General features: G+C 52.4%; 1 protein-coding gene across 2 annotated transcripts in view; it reads left to right on the forward strand.

Moving 5' to 3' along the window:
- PAPPA2 (pappalysin 2) overlaps window positions 1-17,642 on the forward strand; it is an 87,623-nt gene that overhangs the window by 61,474 nt on the left and 8,507 nt on the right. For both annotated transcript variants that reach the window (XM_042033825.1, XM_042033824.1), the window contains exons 16-20: window positions 307-520; window positions 6,933-7,101; window positions 7,810-7,942; window positions 9,075-9,184; window positions 11,749-11,820. In XM_042033825.1, coding sequence (XP_041889759.1) covers window positions 307-520; window positions 6,933-7,101; window positions 7,810-7,942; window positions 9,075-9,184; window positions 11,749-11,820 — 698 coding nt within the window. The remainder of the gene's footprint in view (window positions 1-306; window positions 521-6,932; window positions 7,102-7,809; window positions 7,943-9,074; window positions 9,185-11,748; window positions 11,821-17,642) is intronic.

Below are 17,642 nucleotides of genomic sequence, written 5' to 3' on the forward strand. Positions count from 1 at the left end.
GCTGTCCTGAGGCACCACTGAAGAAGGCAAGTTTAAGGGAAAGATCTGGGGAGATTTGCAGAACCAAGGTCCTTTTTCCAGCCTCTAGAAGTTGACCCTTCCATACTTCTGTCTGCATTCAAGTATTTTCTGCTATAGCCTGACCAAGCAGGCGATGGAGTCTGCGGTCTTCATGTTTGTTGCCCCCTTTGGCATCAGTATACACTCTAACAAGAGGACTTCTGCTGGTTGCTCTGAACTCCCCTCAGCGGGGCTCCATCCCTGGCTCAGCTGTAACCCCACACGCTGCTTCTCTTTTGGGGTCAGGAACAAACCAGTGGCTCACCTGCCTGGAGGATGGTCTCTGGTCGCTGCCCGAAGCCTACTGCAAGCTGGAGTGTGACGCGCCTCCCGCCGTGGCCAACGCCAAGCTCCTGGTCCCTCGGTGCCTGCAGGGGAACCACGATGTGGGCTCAGTCTGTCGCTATAAGTGCAAGCCTGGCTACCACGTGGCTGAGAATGCAGCGGACAAGCCTAAGAAGTAAGTCTGTGGCAGGTCTGTTATCACCGTTTCTTTCCTCCTCCCAGTGTGCTCAAGGAGCAGAGGTGATAGGATGATGGCAGTCTCAAAGACCTGACTTGATAGGTAGAAGGCAGAGCAGCTTGCTGTGATCACAGAGATTTCTCAAAATGCAAGAGGCATTCCCTGGTCTGGGTGAACCCGGTGGGAATGAGGTGCTGTTGCACACACGTGTGGGTTAAGCGCTTTGACCTGAAACAAGCAGATCTTCCTGTGCACCTCACTGGTGAAAGTTAAGCACCAAATTAAGTGTTTGCAGACTCTCAGGTAATTAGACATTTACAAGATGTTGGCAGACTCCTGGAGCTCCTGTCTGTCCTAAAAGCGGTAAAACGTAGAACAGAGGCACTGCAAGAATGAATGGCTGCCTTTTGTCAGGGCTAACATCTCACCCGCTGTGCCTCTCAGCTAAATTTAATCTGTAGCATTGGCATTTCAATGGGGGAAGATTTTTCCTGATGCTTTGGGGAAAAATTCCTGGTGGTTCGCTAGCCCTGCTCTCAGCCAGTGTCGCGATGCTGGGGAGTAAAGCAGCGTTTTGTCTGTGACTCCTCCAGCCGAAGTCCCCACTGGGTTTGGTCACTAAAGATTCCCTGGCACTGGCCGGGTCCTCCCCAGAGTCTTGATTCTAGCCCAAATCAGGTAATTATGTGTTAATTGTTTAATGCCCCCTTCCAGTTTTAATTGGATGCAGACTTCATCTCTTCTTTGCTCTGGGGTAGAGTTGTTGTGCAGTGGGAAACAGTTGCCAAATTTCTTGCCTTGTAATGAAGGAAGTGGTTTCTGTAAACAGCTTTTCACAGTGTTAGGAGCATTTCTTGGGCCAAAGGGAGCTGAGCAAATGGTGATTATGGCTGCAATCACATGGATTGCTTTGCAAACTCTAGAGCAGCTTTCATGCCTGTGGCACTGCAGGCACTGGGCATTCAAACAGATCCACTCAGCTTGCAAAGTTAGGCCCCTTCTTGTCCTGCTGCAGCAGCTGCTGGCAAAAATGATGACCCCTGGGAGATCCTGAGGCTCCTCTGATGTGTGAGTAACTTCCACGTGGGTCTGAGCAGCCTGTGAGACAAGTCAAGGAGAATCATGCGAAGTGGTTTATGTTTTCATAGCAATGTGTGTTGACATCACATTTTCACATTTGCAATTGTCATTGCTGCTCCTTCATCGGACATCTCTGACAGTGGAATACAAAAACCACATTCACAAAACCAGGGAAAGTATTGCTTTCCTGTCATGCAGACTAACTCCTATATGAGTGGCCCACCCCAAGTGAAAACCTTTCCTTGGACTTGTAAATGTCATTGTACCGTCTCATCAGGAGCTCTTGGTGTACACTCAGCAGGAGTACAAACCCCTTGGTGGGGTGTAGCAGCTGCTAGCCATTAAGTCAGTTCCTGGATTGCTGGAATTCCTTGTGGTGTCTCAGTACTGGCAAGGAGAGGGTGGGAGCTGCCCAAGTGAGAGGTTGGTTTCTTTGATCATGCCAGTTTTGGAGAGAGTGAGGTGGATGGAGAGTTCTGGAAGCAACCAGCACTGATGAGGTTCAAGTTCCTGATGTACTGGTGTGAAAGTAGGGTCTGAGCTGGTGGCTTGGACATCAGGTTTTTGGGGTTTTCTGCTGTCTCTTTGGGCTCAGAAAACTGAGTTCTTGATCTGTTGTCTCCCTGTTGTCCACCAACCCAGCAAGCACAAGCCTTGCTAAAGGATTTAGTGCCACACAGGTGTCGATGCACAGAAGGAAGCAAGACTCTCTCTGTGTACTATATATTGGACAAAAGTCAAGCATAACCTGTGACTGACACTGAAGATTCCTCATGCCCACTAACTAGCTCACCCTTGGAATTATAGTCAGGCTTCCTTTGATTGTTCTTCCAGCTCTAGCTTTGCTCCTGGTGTGGAGGTGCCCACCTTATGCGGGCCTGAACCGTGGTTGGGACCCAGCTGTCTGTGTGCAAGCCAAGATGATCTTGGACATGGAAGTTCATGCAATTCCCTCACTTCTGTTTTTTTAGGTGAATTTTACTTCAGGAGCAGTAAGGATGCTTAGAAGGGGCTGAGATCATAGTTGAAATTTCATTTCCCATAGCTGAAGTGGAAGAGAAAGGGATGAAGAAATCAGTTGTCTCGGAGATGCTTTTGTCTATTAACCTGGGTGAGGAAAGGCCCTTGGGAAATCGCTGCTTGTCAGCAAGGGATCCTTGAGGAAATACTGATCGTGTAATCAAGATCCTGCCAGAAATTTGCTGCCTTCCTGCTGGCAGGTTCATCTGACTGACAGTGCTGACATGAAGGGTAAAGCTTCTTTGACTCTTCCTAAAGGAGATCTGTTATCAGCCTGGAGAGGCCATGTAACAGCCCGGCTTCCAGCTGCCAAGGCACTGCACTTCTAATTTCAGAGGAAGGGTAATAAGTGGAACTTAGCATGCACATTTGCACTTCGTGATGGGAGCTCTCTGGATTTAGGCAGGACCTGTTCCGTGGCAGTACCAACCCATCACCTGGATCACACAAAGATGTGAACTGTCAAGGAGAAATGTTCAGCATCACCCAGAGCTGTAGCATTGAAAAGCACTGGCCTGAAAGTCAGGGGTGTCAGATACTTTGGGGAAAAGGGCATCACGCCCACAGTGCTCCTTGCTGTTGTTCCCAGCATGAGAAGTGCCATCTGAAGCAGATCTCTGACAGGAATAGACAAGGTCAGGTTGGATGGGGCTTGGAGCAGCTTGGTCAGGTAGAAGGTGTCCCTGTCCATGGCAGGGAGGTTGGAACAGGATGATCTTTAAGGTCCCTTCCAACCCAAGACAGATCCATGATTGTGTGATAATAGCTAGGAGATCCTTTAGAGGAGCACTGTGATATTGGGAGGATGCTCTCATTTTGGGGACCTAAGAGGTCAGACCCTTCAGAGGACTTGTTTCACTTGCCCATTGTGGGATGATTCCCTGGAGAGAAGAGATTTGGGGATCTCCAAGCAGCCTTTGTGAGGGGTTGAGCTCCTTCTGCTAGCTTTAGGGAATGAAGCAAAGAACCATTTGGGCATTTTCAGACAGATTTGAAAGTCTCAGCCTGCATTTTGACCAGAGATCGAGGGAGCCCAGCACAGTCCCTAGTGAGCTTCCATGGAGATGTCGGTCCCTCTTCCTTCTCCCCCTGTTCAAAAACTGCAGAGACCATGGAAGAAGGAGAGGAGGTGGGAGAGTGTGGAGGAGGAAATGGGGACTGGAAGGAGTCAGCAGACTGGGAACTGGAAACCAGAAAGTTCACAGCTGGGCAAGCAGGACGGCCTCTAACCCAGGGGCACTGCAGCTTAGTAGGGCACCAGGCACAGGTGAGGTGGGCACAAAGGCACTCACTGCCTCTGCCCATATCTGGCCCCTTGCAGATAAAAGGCAAACACACACAGCTGTGGGGGCCAAAGAGCCAGGTAAAGAAAACCCAGGCTGTCAACCAGGTTCCTCTGTCACTTCCACCTCTAAGGTCTCTGAGCATTTACAGCCCAGCTTGGCCAGGCTGTTCGGAGCACAGCAGCAGAGAGTCCTGCACACTGGTGTAGCTTCCCTTCCATTTACTGACAAATCTCTCTCTTTTCCCCCGATTCTCTTTGAAGCCATAAGTCTCCTGCCATAGAAGATGAGGCTTCAGACTCATTTGTCACCATTCCTGCACAGCAAACCCGCTCCCCCCAGGCTGGCTGCCTCAGAAGATGGCTGGATCCCTGCCAGGCCCTGCATGCTCAGCTCCTGGAGCTGGGCAAGTGCTCGTGCCTTCACCTCAGAGACAGCCCTCGCTGGCCTCAGATGTCTCCTTTCCTCCTCTGTCCACTAGGCTTGCCTGGTTAGAGAGTTGACTCTGATTTTCCTGGCTTCCTTGTTAATCCTCAAGAAGTGCCGCTGACCCAGATCAGAAGAAGTTGGGGGGTGGGAGGGAGTCCGGAAATGTCAAGCTCCTATGAAGTTGTGTGTATTTAGGTATATACTTTCTTTCTAAAAGCCTCTCCCTTCCCTTCTCCACGCTTCCACATGAACTGCTTATTTCCTATATGTGGGAGTGGTCCACACCCCACCCTCTACCCTGGGCTCAGCCTGGGCTGTGTTTGAAGTCCCTGGATGGATGCTGGCAGTGGGTCGAGCCTCCAAGAGCAAGGTGCTCTGGAGGGGGTGCAGGTTAGGGGGAGAGGTGTGAGAGGCCGTGCACGGTGCTGGCTCCCACTGGGGTCACTCCAGCACCACATCAAAGTGAGGAGCCCCTGTGAGGATGACGGGGCTGCAAACCACAGCCTGCACCTGTGCAAACTGCAGCTGCCACAGCGTGTCCTCCCCATGGCTGACCCACCTCCCCAGGCCTTCCTGGGCACAGGGCCTCCGCCACGACTGGGAGAGCAGCAGGGAGGCGCAGTGGCCAGTGAGAAGTCGCGTGTGGCTGGGATGCTCCTGGTCTTCAAAGGAGCTGCCTCAGTGCCTGAGGTGTTGCTGTTGCAGGGACTTCCGCTACCAGTTTGCTTCTATCTCCATAACCCCAGTGCTTTCCCCCTTGCCAGTCCTACAGCTGGATCACACCCCATGAGCCGGGAAGTTCAAGAAGGGGAAAGTGCTACTTGTGGAGCTGGATATGCAGCATGGATTAGTACTTCTTGGCACGTGCCTTTGCTTACCTTGAACGTTAGGCAGAGCAAAGCATTCAGTCAGATTTGGGAGAAGGCAAAGTCTGATGGGGACATCTTTGTGAGGCAGTGGCTGTCATCCTCATGGAAAGGGCAGGCAAATGAGAGAGTTAAATGAGGAATGGACTGAAACCACAGATGCCTACAATGGAATCCAGAGTCCCTCCGCCTCACCAGCTTTCTGAAACACTTCATAGTTGCAGCTCCCTTAGTTAATCCAAGGCTGCTGCCGCTGCTTGGGTGATATTGCGGCAACCCTCACTGCTCAGGTGGGCTGGTGGGACAATTTGTGCAGAGCTCTGTGCCAGTGGACTTGCTGTGGCCCATTCCCTACCCTGCCTGCCTCCGTGTTACCTGCTGGAGCCCACATTGACCTTGGCAGGCACCCACTGCCCCTTTATACGGTCTGGAGAAAAAACAGGTCCCTGATTTCTGAAGGGAGAAGGGGACTCTCCAAGAGCTGCAGCTATGTTAAAATATGAGAATGCTTCAAAAGCCTCTAAAATATCTCATCCATGAGTTCCCAGCAGAAATCTGACAGGGAGCACCCCTGGTCTGGCAGTGGGCTGCAAACTGGGGTCCCCTTGCTTCTCCAGGCTGCGTGACCTTGCACCCTGTGTTGAGGGGCAGCTGGGTGGCCCCACACAATGTCATGACACTGCATCAGGTGTTAGGGGGCACATAGGTGGCCCCAAGCTCTGTCAGAACCAGGGGCAATTTAGTGCCTTCCCCCAGGAGTTCCTCTAACCCCTGGCGGCCCTCTGTACATACCTGTGGCAGGCTATAAACTCCCTAACGTGGCTCCTGGAGCCCTGCCTGCTGGCACCCGTGGTGGGAGAGGGCAGGGGCAGGCAGCTGGAGTGTGCTGTCTAGTAGAGGAGGTCAGGAGTGTGGGAAAAGTCTCGTTAAGGATGGAGCAATCAGCTCTGGCTCAGGTAAAGCCCATCAAGGTGGTGACACGTCCTCTGCCGAGAGAGCCAGCCTGATGCCTCACCAGTTTTGATGCCTCTGTGTAAAAGATGTGGTGTGTCTACCAGTGCCAGGGATGGGAGACTGAAAAGTGGGTGGGCTCTGCTCCTGGACTCTTTCCCTCTTTCCCTCTTTCCCTCTTTCCCTCTTTCCCTCTTTCCCTCTTTCCCTCTTTCCCTCTTTCCCTCGTAGTTTGTGTCTGGGCTGTTTTAGCAGCACAGGGTGGTACTGGTGTGCTGTGGCACAGCAACCCCTTGGCAAGAGTGGGATTGACATATCTGGCTGGATTACAAAGAGGAGCCTCAAGAGCAGCTGGGCACAGGCCAGAGGACTTTTACTGGTGGAGGCAAACTCCATACAGCAAAGTATGCAGCTACTGGCGATGGGACAAAGCAGCCCAGGACCTGCAGGGACTGTGGGAGGAATGGTTATGGGGCACCACAAGAGGTAGGGAGCAGTGGGGTGGCGAGTGCAAGGGAAATCTTGCCAGTGCCCCTAGATCAATGCAATCTCCCCAATGAGGAGAAGAAAAGGTCCTGGTTAAGTAGGGGGTGTCCGTCTGGAAGGACGTGCCCATGATGAGGGATTGTATGGTGTGGGAAAGTCCTATACGTGGCGGGGTGTGATTGTGCTCCAGGAGAGGTATCTTCAGTCTGTTCCTGACATCTGTGGGATGCCTGGTACAGCCAAGATGGAGTGTTTGGGGTTCTGCAGGCCAGTCTGGTGTCTGTGTTTCCCCAGGAAGTTCCTGAAGGTCCAGTGCCTGGAGAGCGGGCAGTGGGAAGAGGGACACTGTGTCCCCGTGGTGTGCAAGCCCCCGCCCCTGGTCTTCGAGGGCATGTACAACTGCACCCAGGGCTTCGAGCTGGACAGCCAGTGTGTCCTCAACTGCGAGCAGCAGGAACAGCAGGTGAGTGTCTGGGGGGAGGCTGACATTGACCACACCTCGTGTATCAGAGCACTTGGGAAGCACAGGGCTCCCTGTGTCCTGCTGTGCAGAGGGGCCCTGCAACAGTCTGACCCATCCCCAAGGCCAAATACCCTTGTACCACCAAAGAGCAGACCCTCTACAAGCCTAAAACTGTTCTTGCTGGGCCTTATAGATGGCCCAAGGTGCACCACTGCCTGGGGATGCTCGCCTGCTCCCTGGGAACCTTGTCTGGAAAGCAGTGATCCTAAGCAAGCTGGCTCATGTTGGGTGAAAAGGGTCAGAAAGCATAAGCAGGGGGTTTCCAGTGGCTTTTGGGAGCTGCTCTGAAAGCATTCACTTGGGATGATGGGCACCACACTGCAGCAGTTGTGCTCACCAAGGGGCTTCCCTGGGGATGGAGGCTGCTGCCTGCCAGCCCTTCCACCTCGTATCTTACTGATGCTTGGAAGGGGTCTTGTCAAAAGAAGTGTGGCTGATTCCCTCTGGTGGGATCCAGCAGCAGCTGGAACACCATTGGCTTTTGGGTCAGTGCACATAGGCTGGACCAGATGGCTGCAACCCAGCTGCCTCGGGGAGCGTTCATCTGGATGTGGCCGGCGGGAGGGCCGTCCTTGCACGGTGCTTCCCAGGGACGGGCAGTGCCCAGGCAGGCCGAGTAATGCCAGCCACTCTCCCTCTGCTTTGCAGGTTCCCATCGTCTGCACTAAGGAGGGCTTGTGGACACAGGAGTTCAAACTGTGTGAGAGCTTGCGGGGCACCTGCCCACCACCCCCGGAGCTGAATCTCGTGGAGTACAAGTGTGAGCAGGGGCATGGCATAGGTGAGGGCAGATGAAAGCCAAACTTGGTGTTGACTCAATCGTCCCAGGGAGTTGGGAATCACAGTGACTTTTCCTGTATCAGTCCCCACAAAATAAAAAAAAAAAAATCTTGTTTCCTCTTCTGTCATCTTTATAAATACAGAGCCAGGGGTGGCTTTAGCCTTGTGCTCACCCTGGTTGCACTCTTGGGCAAGACCCAAAGCTAAAGCTGTCTCCAGCATTAAGCATCTCTCTTTTCAGAAGCAGCAGGGATTGTCTTTAGGGTAAACCCAGCTCTTTGCCTTCATTTTCCTGATCTGTAACCCTTCATCTTTCCTAAGGTCTCTCCACTTGCTGCGACTGTTGCTGTTTGCAGGGTTCGTGTGATAGGTCCTAGACGAGAGCCATAAAAGCTGCAGTGACAGCTGAGTGTAACAGGGCACTTTCACCAGATGAGGGACCGCATCCTCCATTTCTGTCTGCAGGACCTGGCTGCTTTGTGCTTTCAGGAAAAGCTGCAACAACTCAGCTGTAGTCGTTGCATCTGGTCTAGCATCCCTCTGGACAGGATGCTCGAGCACAGCCCGTGTTACTCCGAAGCAAACGCACCAGCAAACCAGGCTGAGGAGAGTCTAATGACAGGGACTACTGAGGTTAAGCTCAGGACAGACCTGACATGAGGCTAGGATTAGGGCTGGGATCACACCTGGTTTTCCACGGTGGTTTTTGCCGCTTGTTTTTCCTCCTGGGTCGTGGGAAGGCAGTAGGAATTCTCTGTAGTAGGAAAATCGTGAAAGACGCTTCTTAGCATGTCAGCAAACATCACATAACATCCAGGCCAGACTTATTTTCATGCTGGGTCCCATGTCCTGCCATCAAGGTTGGAGTCTTTCTCTTAGGCTGTGTTCAGTTTTCCTTTCGTCTAGGAGAAGAGAATTGGGCACAACTCCTGGGGGCTCTTGGATAATTCAGGATTTGGGGAAGGAATTGCTGTCCCAGGCTGGAAGGAAAAGGGTCCCCTCCACGTCTGTCTCTACTATCACTGGTGGCCTCCTATAAGACATTGATGCTTTTTAGCCATTAGAGTATGCTAATATGAGTATGCTAAAATGGCATCCTGGTGAGGTCCTCAAGGCTCTCCCTCCTCCCACAGGTGCTGTGTGCATTCCTTCCTGTATCATTCCTCCCAGCGACCCCGTTATATTGCCCAAAAATGTCACTGCTGAGACAATGGACCACCGGCTGCAGCCCACCAGAGTCCAGGTAAGAGGGGAGATGAATTCCTCTAGCAGGGGGGTTGCTGGCAGCATGGAGAAGGAACCTCCCTTCCTCTCCATCTGGTGTTTGAACCCAAAATCCCTGCCTCAGGTGGAGAAGGGTCAGGCTTGGAAAGACAAGCAATGGGTGCTGCTACGCCTCCTCCTGCTTCTCCTATACCAAAGTTCAGCACAGCTATCAGCTCCCCAGCCATCTTTCAAGGAATTGCAGGATACCACAATATGTGAAGTTTAATGCAAGAATCCCACTGATTTTTCAGGACGTGCTGTGTGCCTAAACCTGTTAAGCTGCTGTTTATTGTCAGCCAGTGTGCTGGGAGAGCAGAAGCCGCCTCTGGCACAGTGTGAGCCTGGGTCCCCAGCTACCTGGCAGCGGAGATGCAATCCCAGGCAGGCATTTCCCTGCCAAGGAAGAGGCAGGGCACTGTCAGCTGAAAGGTGTCTCCAGCTGCCAGGACCTGCTGGCCGGCCGGGTGCCTCTGCTGCTGGAACAGGGGAGCCTTTCCCTCCCCAGCTCTTACTCATTTTGTAGGCAAGGCAGCTCAAATAGCTCAAATAGTTTGGATCCTCGTGGCACGACTTTACCAAAAAGCAGCTCTGCCGGGGTAATATTTCTTAAAATAAAAATGAGATGTATAAGGAAGGAGGTGGAACAAAGAAAAGCAAGCAGTCTTCCCAGGAGCCAGTGCTCCCATCCAAATGCTTTCCCCTCCTCCTGGGAAGCCGCAGGAGGCCCAGCATCATGCCTGTGGATACTACCGTGCGTCGCCTTGAATCAGACCCACGGCGGACGCTGCCGGGGGGGTGAGGATGCCTGGGGCATGTGGGATGGTTAAGCACGAGCCTTGGAAGGAGTCCTTGCCTTTGAGGGATCGGATGGCTTGGCCCGTTGAGGCAGTGGTGTTCGGCTTCCCTTTCACCACCGCTGCAGGCTTTCGTGCAAGGGAGGCATTTTGCAGAGAGGAGGAGGAGGGAGAGGAGACGCTATTTTAAGAAGTAGCTCTGTCCTCTGCCAGGACCTCTCTCCCTGGACTGTCTTGTTTTCCTCTCTGTCCTGGCTTCTGTCTCCGCTCCCCACTTGGCTCCCCCAAGCCTCCAACAGTTTGCTGTTCCCGGGAGCTGCCATGCTCCATGAGATGGAGAGGATGGGGCAAACAACACATGGAAGGCACAGTCCCGTTTTGCTTTCTGATTCATTGCATCCCACAGCTGAGCAAGTTTGTCTCTCTGCCCTGATTTCCCAGCCTGGAATAGGAGTATGCTAATATGAGTATGCTAAAATGGCATCCGAGTTGCTCAACAAGCACATACGCAACAACTCCACGGGGTTGGGATGCACACATCCTCTAGGCTGAGCAGGAACTGGTGGGCTCTGGAATTCCCCAGCCTTTGCCCCATTAGGGTGGCTCCCTCTGGGTCTGCCCTCCCTGCACTGGTTGAGGATGGCCAGGACCTCATCCTGCTCCAGCCTCGTTAGTCTTGACCAAAGATGCTGCAGAAGGACCTGCAGCTGGTCCTTCTGTGTGGGCAGAGCTGCCCCATCCCTAGCTGCTGTGCCACCTGGGAATGCTGGAGCCTGTCTTCCTGCTGCTGGACCTATCAAAGAAGAGGCTGGGAGAAAACACACCTACCCCTCAGTGCGATTCCCGTGCTGTGAAGGGCATCCTAGGACACTTTCACAGGCCAGACGCTGTTTTATGGGGCCTCAGATTTCAAAGCCTGCCCGAGCTTTACAAGGAGGAAATTGCATGTGCGGTGGGGCTTTTCTTCCCCCTGTGTAATCATGAGTGTTCCCCACAAACCCCAGCTAACTGAGCAGGGCGGTGTGTTCCAGGGCCGGGAAACCGAGCCCTTCACATCTCGCTCCTGTGTCCATCTGGCTGCAGCAGCTGAGTTTGTGCCTTGTAAATACCAGTGAGAACCTCAGAGTGACCGCGAGTCCGGTGTATCTACTTCAGGTCAGGTCTGGGGAGATGAGTCCTCCCAGGATGCAGTTTTTGGAGCCTGAGCAGGGATCCATGAGCCAATTGTTGTAGGCTCTGAGTGATGACCAGCTGAGAAGCTGGAGAATTCAGCATCACACAGAGACATGATGGTAGGCTCCAGCCTCGTGTGGCTTACCCCCAGCAGCAGCTCCTGGACAAGTTAGGCACTGTGGTGGCACTGCCAGCCAAACCCACTTCTCAGGTAATCCCTGTCCTCTCCTTTTGTCCTCTTCCAGTTTTGTATCAATATAGAAACATAGGATCACTAAGACTGGAAAAGACTTTCCAGATCACCAAGTCCAACCAATATACATCCACACACACACACAGACACATGTATCTGGCCTCTGCCTTGAACAATGTACCCTGCTCCGTGGGTTCAGCAGCTACCCTGGGTTTGGTGGGCCTCAAAGGGTGCAGAGAGGGTCCTGGGGGTGTCACTGCTGTTCTGCCCCAGAGTGAGCAGTGCAGTGTTGTAGGAGACCCTCTAGCTCCAGAAAGCACTGCTGGCTGTTTCCCTCCCTCCTCCACCTCGCCTAACCGCTGTCTTCTCCTTCTCTCCCAGAACATTGTGTGCACGGGCAGGCTGCGGTGGTACCCGGACCCCTCCGCCATCCACTGCATCCAGTCGTGCGAGGTAAGCCCTCCCTGTCCCCAGCACAAGCTGTGCCTGCTCCTTGCAGGAGAACTCCTGGCAGTGAAGACCTGCTCCAGCACACACCAGACTGCTTTGACCTTGTGTTTGCTCCGAGCTGGGCCAGGGCTTGCTGGATGAGCGGAGATAGCAGAGGAAGCTATCCTTGGGTAGGGTCCCCACAGCCAGGGCAATGCTGGGGAGCAAGAGCTGCACAATAACCCATTTCCTTCCTTGCCTGCTTCTTGTTGGCCAGCCCAGGCAGAATATTCTAGCAAAAGGATTTCACTGGCAAGGGGTATCCCCCAAAAGCCTGAGCTGGCTCCAAGCTGGAATATTTCCTTAACCAGAACTGCAGTTCTGGAGTAACATGGGTCCAGAAAAGCCCTGCGTGGCTCACCTGTCCAAACCAAACAATCAGGATTTCCAGCCTTGTACATGCAAAACAATCTGCTCCTGAAGAATCTGCAGACAAAGAATTCCTTGCAGAAATTGGTTAGCCACTCATTTAGCTTTGAATAATGACCAGGCAGGAGAAAATCATAGGCAGCCTGGAGTCAGTTTGCAAAGGAAATTAAAAATAGGCAGTCTTTGTCAAGCACTAGTTGTTATTATGATTGAGGATAAAAGGAAAAAGGGGGGAAATTTTGGAATGTTGTATGCTGAAAATTTGGGATTTTTACCAAAAGGGAAAATGTAAATGGAGTTTGCACACCAAAAATAGCTTTGGGGTTTGCTGATTGTATTTTTTCTTGTGCTCATTTCAATGCGAATGATTGCTTTTCCTCACTGGTTCTGCCGAGCTCAGCTCTTTGTCGACTCAAGTGTGGGGGAAAGGGCGATTTTGCAGGGGGCACGTCCCCAGGAAGGAAACCTTATGGTCAGCAGAAGGTGCAGCAGTTATTTCCCAAAGTCAATGTCTGTGTTGTGCGTGTCTACTGCGAGGCACAGGCAGTAAGAGTGGGGGAATGAGGTGCTGCGTGCTAGAGAGGTGTTTGGTGATTGAGTACCAGAAGTGAGTGACCCTCTGACACTTTGGGAGTTCTAAGTCTTCTAAACCACGTCTTTTAGCACAAATCTGGTGTAATGTGTTTGAAATGGGATGGCTCAAGTGGAAGAGCAGACCAGATGGTTGAGTGGTTGTCTCTGTGGTGGTTCTGCTCGCGAGGGAGAACTTCTCCTTGTGCTCTCTGGGAGCTGGTCCTTTCAAAAAAGCAGATGGAGTGTGAGGTGCTGCTTCTTCCCTTCCTGTGCAGCTCAGGTAACACAAAGCTGACACAAACGTGAGGATTCTACCTTAGGCTCAGGTACACCAGACTGACCCTAGTGTTTCCTCCTCTGGGGTCCCTGTGCTTCACCTTGGCTCTGTGTCTTCAGTGAGAGATCCCGCAGGGAATGATGAAAAATGCCAGCTTATTTGTGTGTGTGTGTGTGTGAGAGAGAGAGAGACACACACACCGAGTACCTGCAGTCCCAGTGTCTCAGTGTAAGTCACTGCGCTCTCATCAACCACCCAAACGTGCTCACAGCCAACAGGGGCTCTTTCTGTTCCTGTTTGCTTGTCACACTCCTTTACTCTTAGAAAGCAGCCCTAGGCAGGACTCTTGGCATACAGGAGGTTAACCAAGCCAAAATGCTGCAGTGTCCCACCAGATGATGGAGAGATTCCATGTTCTTCATTACCCTTGTAGACCTTTTAATGGTTTTTCTGCTTTCAATTATTGTTTTATCAGGAATGACCAAGCAGGCAGTACATATTCTTCCAACCGAGGTCTCACCAAAGCCCTGCACAAAGCTTCCTTGTGCTGGAAATGTCTCTTTTGATGGGACACAGGACTATATCTGTTGTTCCTGCAGTTGCATCAGTCTGGCAGCTCAGACATCCTGAGGTCAGCAAGTACACCCAGATCTTTCTCTTCCTCCATTGTTTCCAACTGATGAGCACCAAGCTAACAGCAGATGTTTTGCCATCAGTGCAAGAGCTTGCCCTTCAATTTTATGCAGGAGAATGTCATCCTGTTTCTCTTCCTAGTCCTTCAGGTCATCTAACTAATTGTTAGATACCCTGATCCTCCTCTGTGGAACAGTGCCTTCTTCCTTCTTAGCAGTTTCATTAGGGCAGGCCTATTTTTAAGGTCACAGTCACTCACTGTAACACTAATGAAGATTCATCCTCAGTTTCTTTCACCCTTATGCTCTCCTTTTTGACACAGCTCCCAGCCTCCTCCTCATCCCTGTTTTCCTTCTCCTCACTTCTCACATACATGTCTTTGTTTATTCTTTTCCTTATGTTTCCTCCTACGGTGCTGCAAGCTGTTAAGGTTGGACCAGTAATCCAAATTTTCCTAGATAACATTTTTTCCCCCCACAGCAGTCATTGTCTTGCCATAAAGAGTAACTCTTACTGAAAGAGTCTCATTCAAAGAATTGCTGCTGCTTGGCACCGGGAAGAAGGGAGATGTTACCAGTCTCCCTATTTGACCACAGAACACCCTGAATGTGGTTTCTACCTCATCCATGCTGACTTCCATCCTCGTTCCTATTCCTCTCCTGCCCTCCTCCTTGTGACCAAAACCACTGCAGTTCTCGGAGGCTGTTTCACTTCCCCCGATCCCTTGGGGATGTGGAGGCATCAGGCAGCAGCAGCAGGGTAGAGAAAGAACATAACCTGTACTCTGTCCTCACTGTGTGGTGGCCCCCCTCACACACATGGTTCAGCTTCACTTGCCATGTCCGTGGGTCATCTTAGTCCCAGGTTCCCTCTCATTTCATAGGAGTCCCTCAGTGGAGACACCTCCTTTAAGAGCCCAGACTCTGCCATCACTGGGCAGTGAAGTGCTGTTCCAGGGGACTGTCCATGTCACCTCAGGTCTGAGTCACCCCTTGGAGATTCCGTTGTCTCTCCATTGACTGCCAAGTGTGTGTTGGATCAGGGAGCTTTCTCTTCTGGATGCCTCAGTGAGCGGAGCAACCCTACATAAGAGAAATCCAGGCCACCTGGCAGCTCGTACCGTCTCTCCCTGGTGGAGTCACTTCAGGCCGGGGCATGGGAGCAGTAGCCAAGGCTCAACCTTCCCAGCTCCACCTGGAGCTCTGCCTCATGTTGGAAAGTCCAGGTCACCGTGCAATGACGTTAGAGGGACTCTCGCTCATCTCTATCCCGCGCTGGCGGCGGATCAGCCTGCCTGCTCATCCCTCTCACTCCTCTCCCCACCTCCCTTCTCTTTCTGTTAATCTGGTCATCCATCCGCCTCCCGCTCTCTTGCTGTGCCTTGCCAAGTTCCCCAGCGCTGGAGCAGCGAGGCACGTACTTCAGGGAGGGAGGGAGGGATGCAAACCCTTCCAGGAGCCCGTCAGGAATACAAGTTAGCGCTGAGCGCACTTCGCCTTTCGAGGGCCAGCGGAACATCTCGTCCCCTGCCATCAGTAGAAAAACAGATGGCGGCACCAAGGGAGGGGGCTTGGGGCCGTCGGGAGAGGAGAGTGGAGGAGGAGAGAAACCCCTCCTCCCCACCGTGGTTTGGGAGGAGGTGGTTTTGGTCCTGGTGGTGTGTTTGACTGCCGTGAGGGAGGTGTTTGCAGCATCTGGGTCACGTTCTCCTAAGCCCATCCCAAGGTGATCACCCGTGATGCGTCCTCCTCCTGTGCTCAAAAGCAGGTGAGACTGTTGGCTTCAGAGGAAGAGACAGCATGTACAGAGATCCAGGTTGCTCCCTTGGGCTATTCCTGCCACGGTCCAAAACAGTCTGTGCATGAGCGTGGCTGCTACAGAGCACCTCCTAGTCTGTGCAGTGCCCTACCTCTGCACCCTTCTACCTCCCACCACAGAGGCTCCTGTGCTTCACATTGTAGATGTGGTTAAGGTGCAAAAGTTCACTTATTTTATCATCATTGTGCTTACCCAGTGTTGTTCACAGGACGGGGTAACCACCACTGTCCTGCTCAAATGCACTCAGAGAAAGCTAGGCTGCTCTTGCAGTGACCAGAGTGAACGTGGGCAGCTTTTTCTGGGCAGCCAACACATTGTGCAGCGTGCTGGCCTCATTCTCACCTCCAGCTGCACGTCATTATGTGCAGGTAGCAAAGGGATAATAGGAAGGGACCTTTACTTGAGGTCTCTGCCTCATGCCCTGGATGAAGATGGGCCATACCAGAACACTGTTGTGAGCACGAGCTGCTGGGAATTTCTCAGGTCTTCCCTGCACGAGGACAAGGTCTTGCTGGCCTCTCATGCTGCTGGTCACGTTATCGCAATCGTAAAACGTTAATCTGTTCTCTGTTTTGTGGTTTTCCTGAGGTATTACAATGGAAATGATTAAATAGGGACTGAAGTGTGTTTGTGGTTGCAAGTTGTTCCTGAGTCTCCCGATCCAACAGGTAGTGAAGGACCCCGAAGGATCCTTGGCTCTTCCCACCGGCATGCACTAAACCCTCACTCGGCACATCTGTGGCTCGTGTCCAGCATTTCTCAGTCAGAATTAACCCTTTTGAAGGCACATGCAATAAGGGTGGTGGGAAGTGTCACCGAAAATCTGCTGTTCTTTCATGAGATGGGAGACAGGGTGAGGCTTGTTCCCTGGGCAAGCCTTGCAGCTGGGGTCCAGCTGCCTCTGCTCCTCAGTATCAGCAGGGCCAGGGACCCTCTGTTCTCCCTCATCCCAGGCTTGGGGGTCTCTGCTTTTGTGCCATGGCAAAACTCAGCACAGGAAACTGGCAAGGAATGTGTGTTGCTGGTGGAACGCTCTGCTCCAGGAAAGATTCTCTTCCGTGCTTCTGGGGCTTAAGGCAGCGAGGACTACAGGCACGCCAGCCGCTCCAAGGAGCGTCTCTAGAGCAACTAGAGCAGCATGGCCAGAATTTAGTCACCCTCTCATGATTCACACGTCACCACTCTCTCCTCTCTTGGACCAGGCAGTGCTGTACCTTCCACCCTGCTTTCATGCAGCCTGTGCAGATGGTGGGGGAGCATAAGGAGCAAGGACTGCAGGTAGTGGTCACTTCTGGATCAGACCTGGCCTCTGACTGGTGAAGGCAAACCCCTTCATGCTGGGGAGGTGGAAGGCAAGACAGGGAGTTCTTTACATCCCTGCTGGGTACATTTTCATGCTGCTTTTAACATGGGCAGTGTGGGCTGCTCAGCATGGGATATAGCCTTCCAGGGGCTAATCCCAAAGAAATCTATTCCTCTTCCAAAAATCTCAGCTGAGGCATGCTTTTCCTAAACAGTCAGAAGATCTCTGTCCCCTGCACACACATAGAGGGTGATTGTAGAAGCATCATTTCATTAAGTGACAAAGCAGAGGGAAACAAAATGATCACACAGCAGCATGGTGCAAGGACAAGGGACAGGTGCCCCTCCCCTACCTGCAGGGACAGACTCACAGGACCCCAAAAGATGGGGAGGTATTTTGGCATGGGTAGGGCTCCAGCACCCAGACACACCCCCAGTGGTGGTGGAGCCCTGAAGAGGTGGGAGCAGCCTCAGCTTCCCTGAGCTGCATTGTGCCAGCACTTGGGATGTGCTGCTTCTCTACCCTCTCCAGTTCAGGTGCCTTCCCTTCATCCCTGCCCAGGTCCTGCTTTCCCCCCTCCCAGCAGTCACAGTCGTGCAGCCGGTGCTACAGACAGAGTGGAAAACCACTGAAAGCACCCACCGAAATAAAAATCAATGAGTCGTTTCTGATAATAAACATCCCCAAGCATAGCCCAGCCAACTGCTCTTCCAACACGAATATTCATTCCCCTTCAGCTCCTTCATCCCTTGTACATTGTTTTTCTTTCTGTTTAAGATCTGTAACAAGAACTTGGCAGAAACCAGATACAAG

The sequence above is a fragment of the Corvus kubaryi genome, unplaced genomic scaffold, assembly GCF_017639235.1.
Source record: "Corvus kubaryi isolate FWS band 111438036 unplaced genomic scaffold, C.kubaryi_AGA036_p1.0 37361, whole genome shotgun sequence".
NCBI classification, from domain to species: Eukaryota; Metazoa; Chordata; class Aves; order Passeriformes; family Corvidae; genus Corvus; species Corvus kubaryi.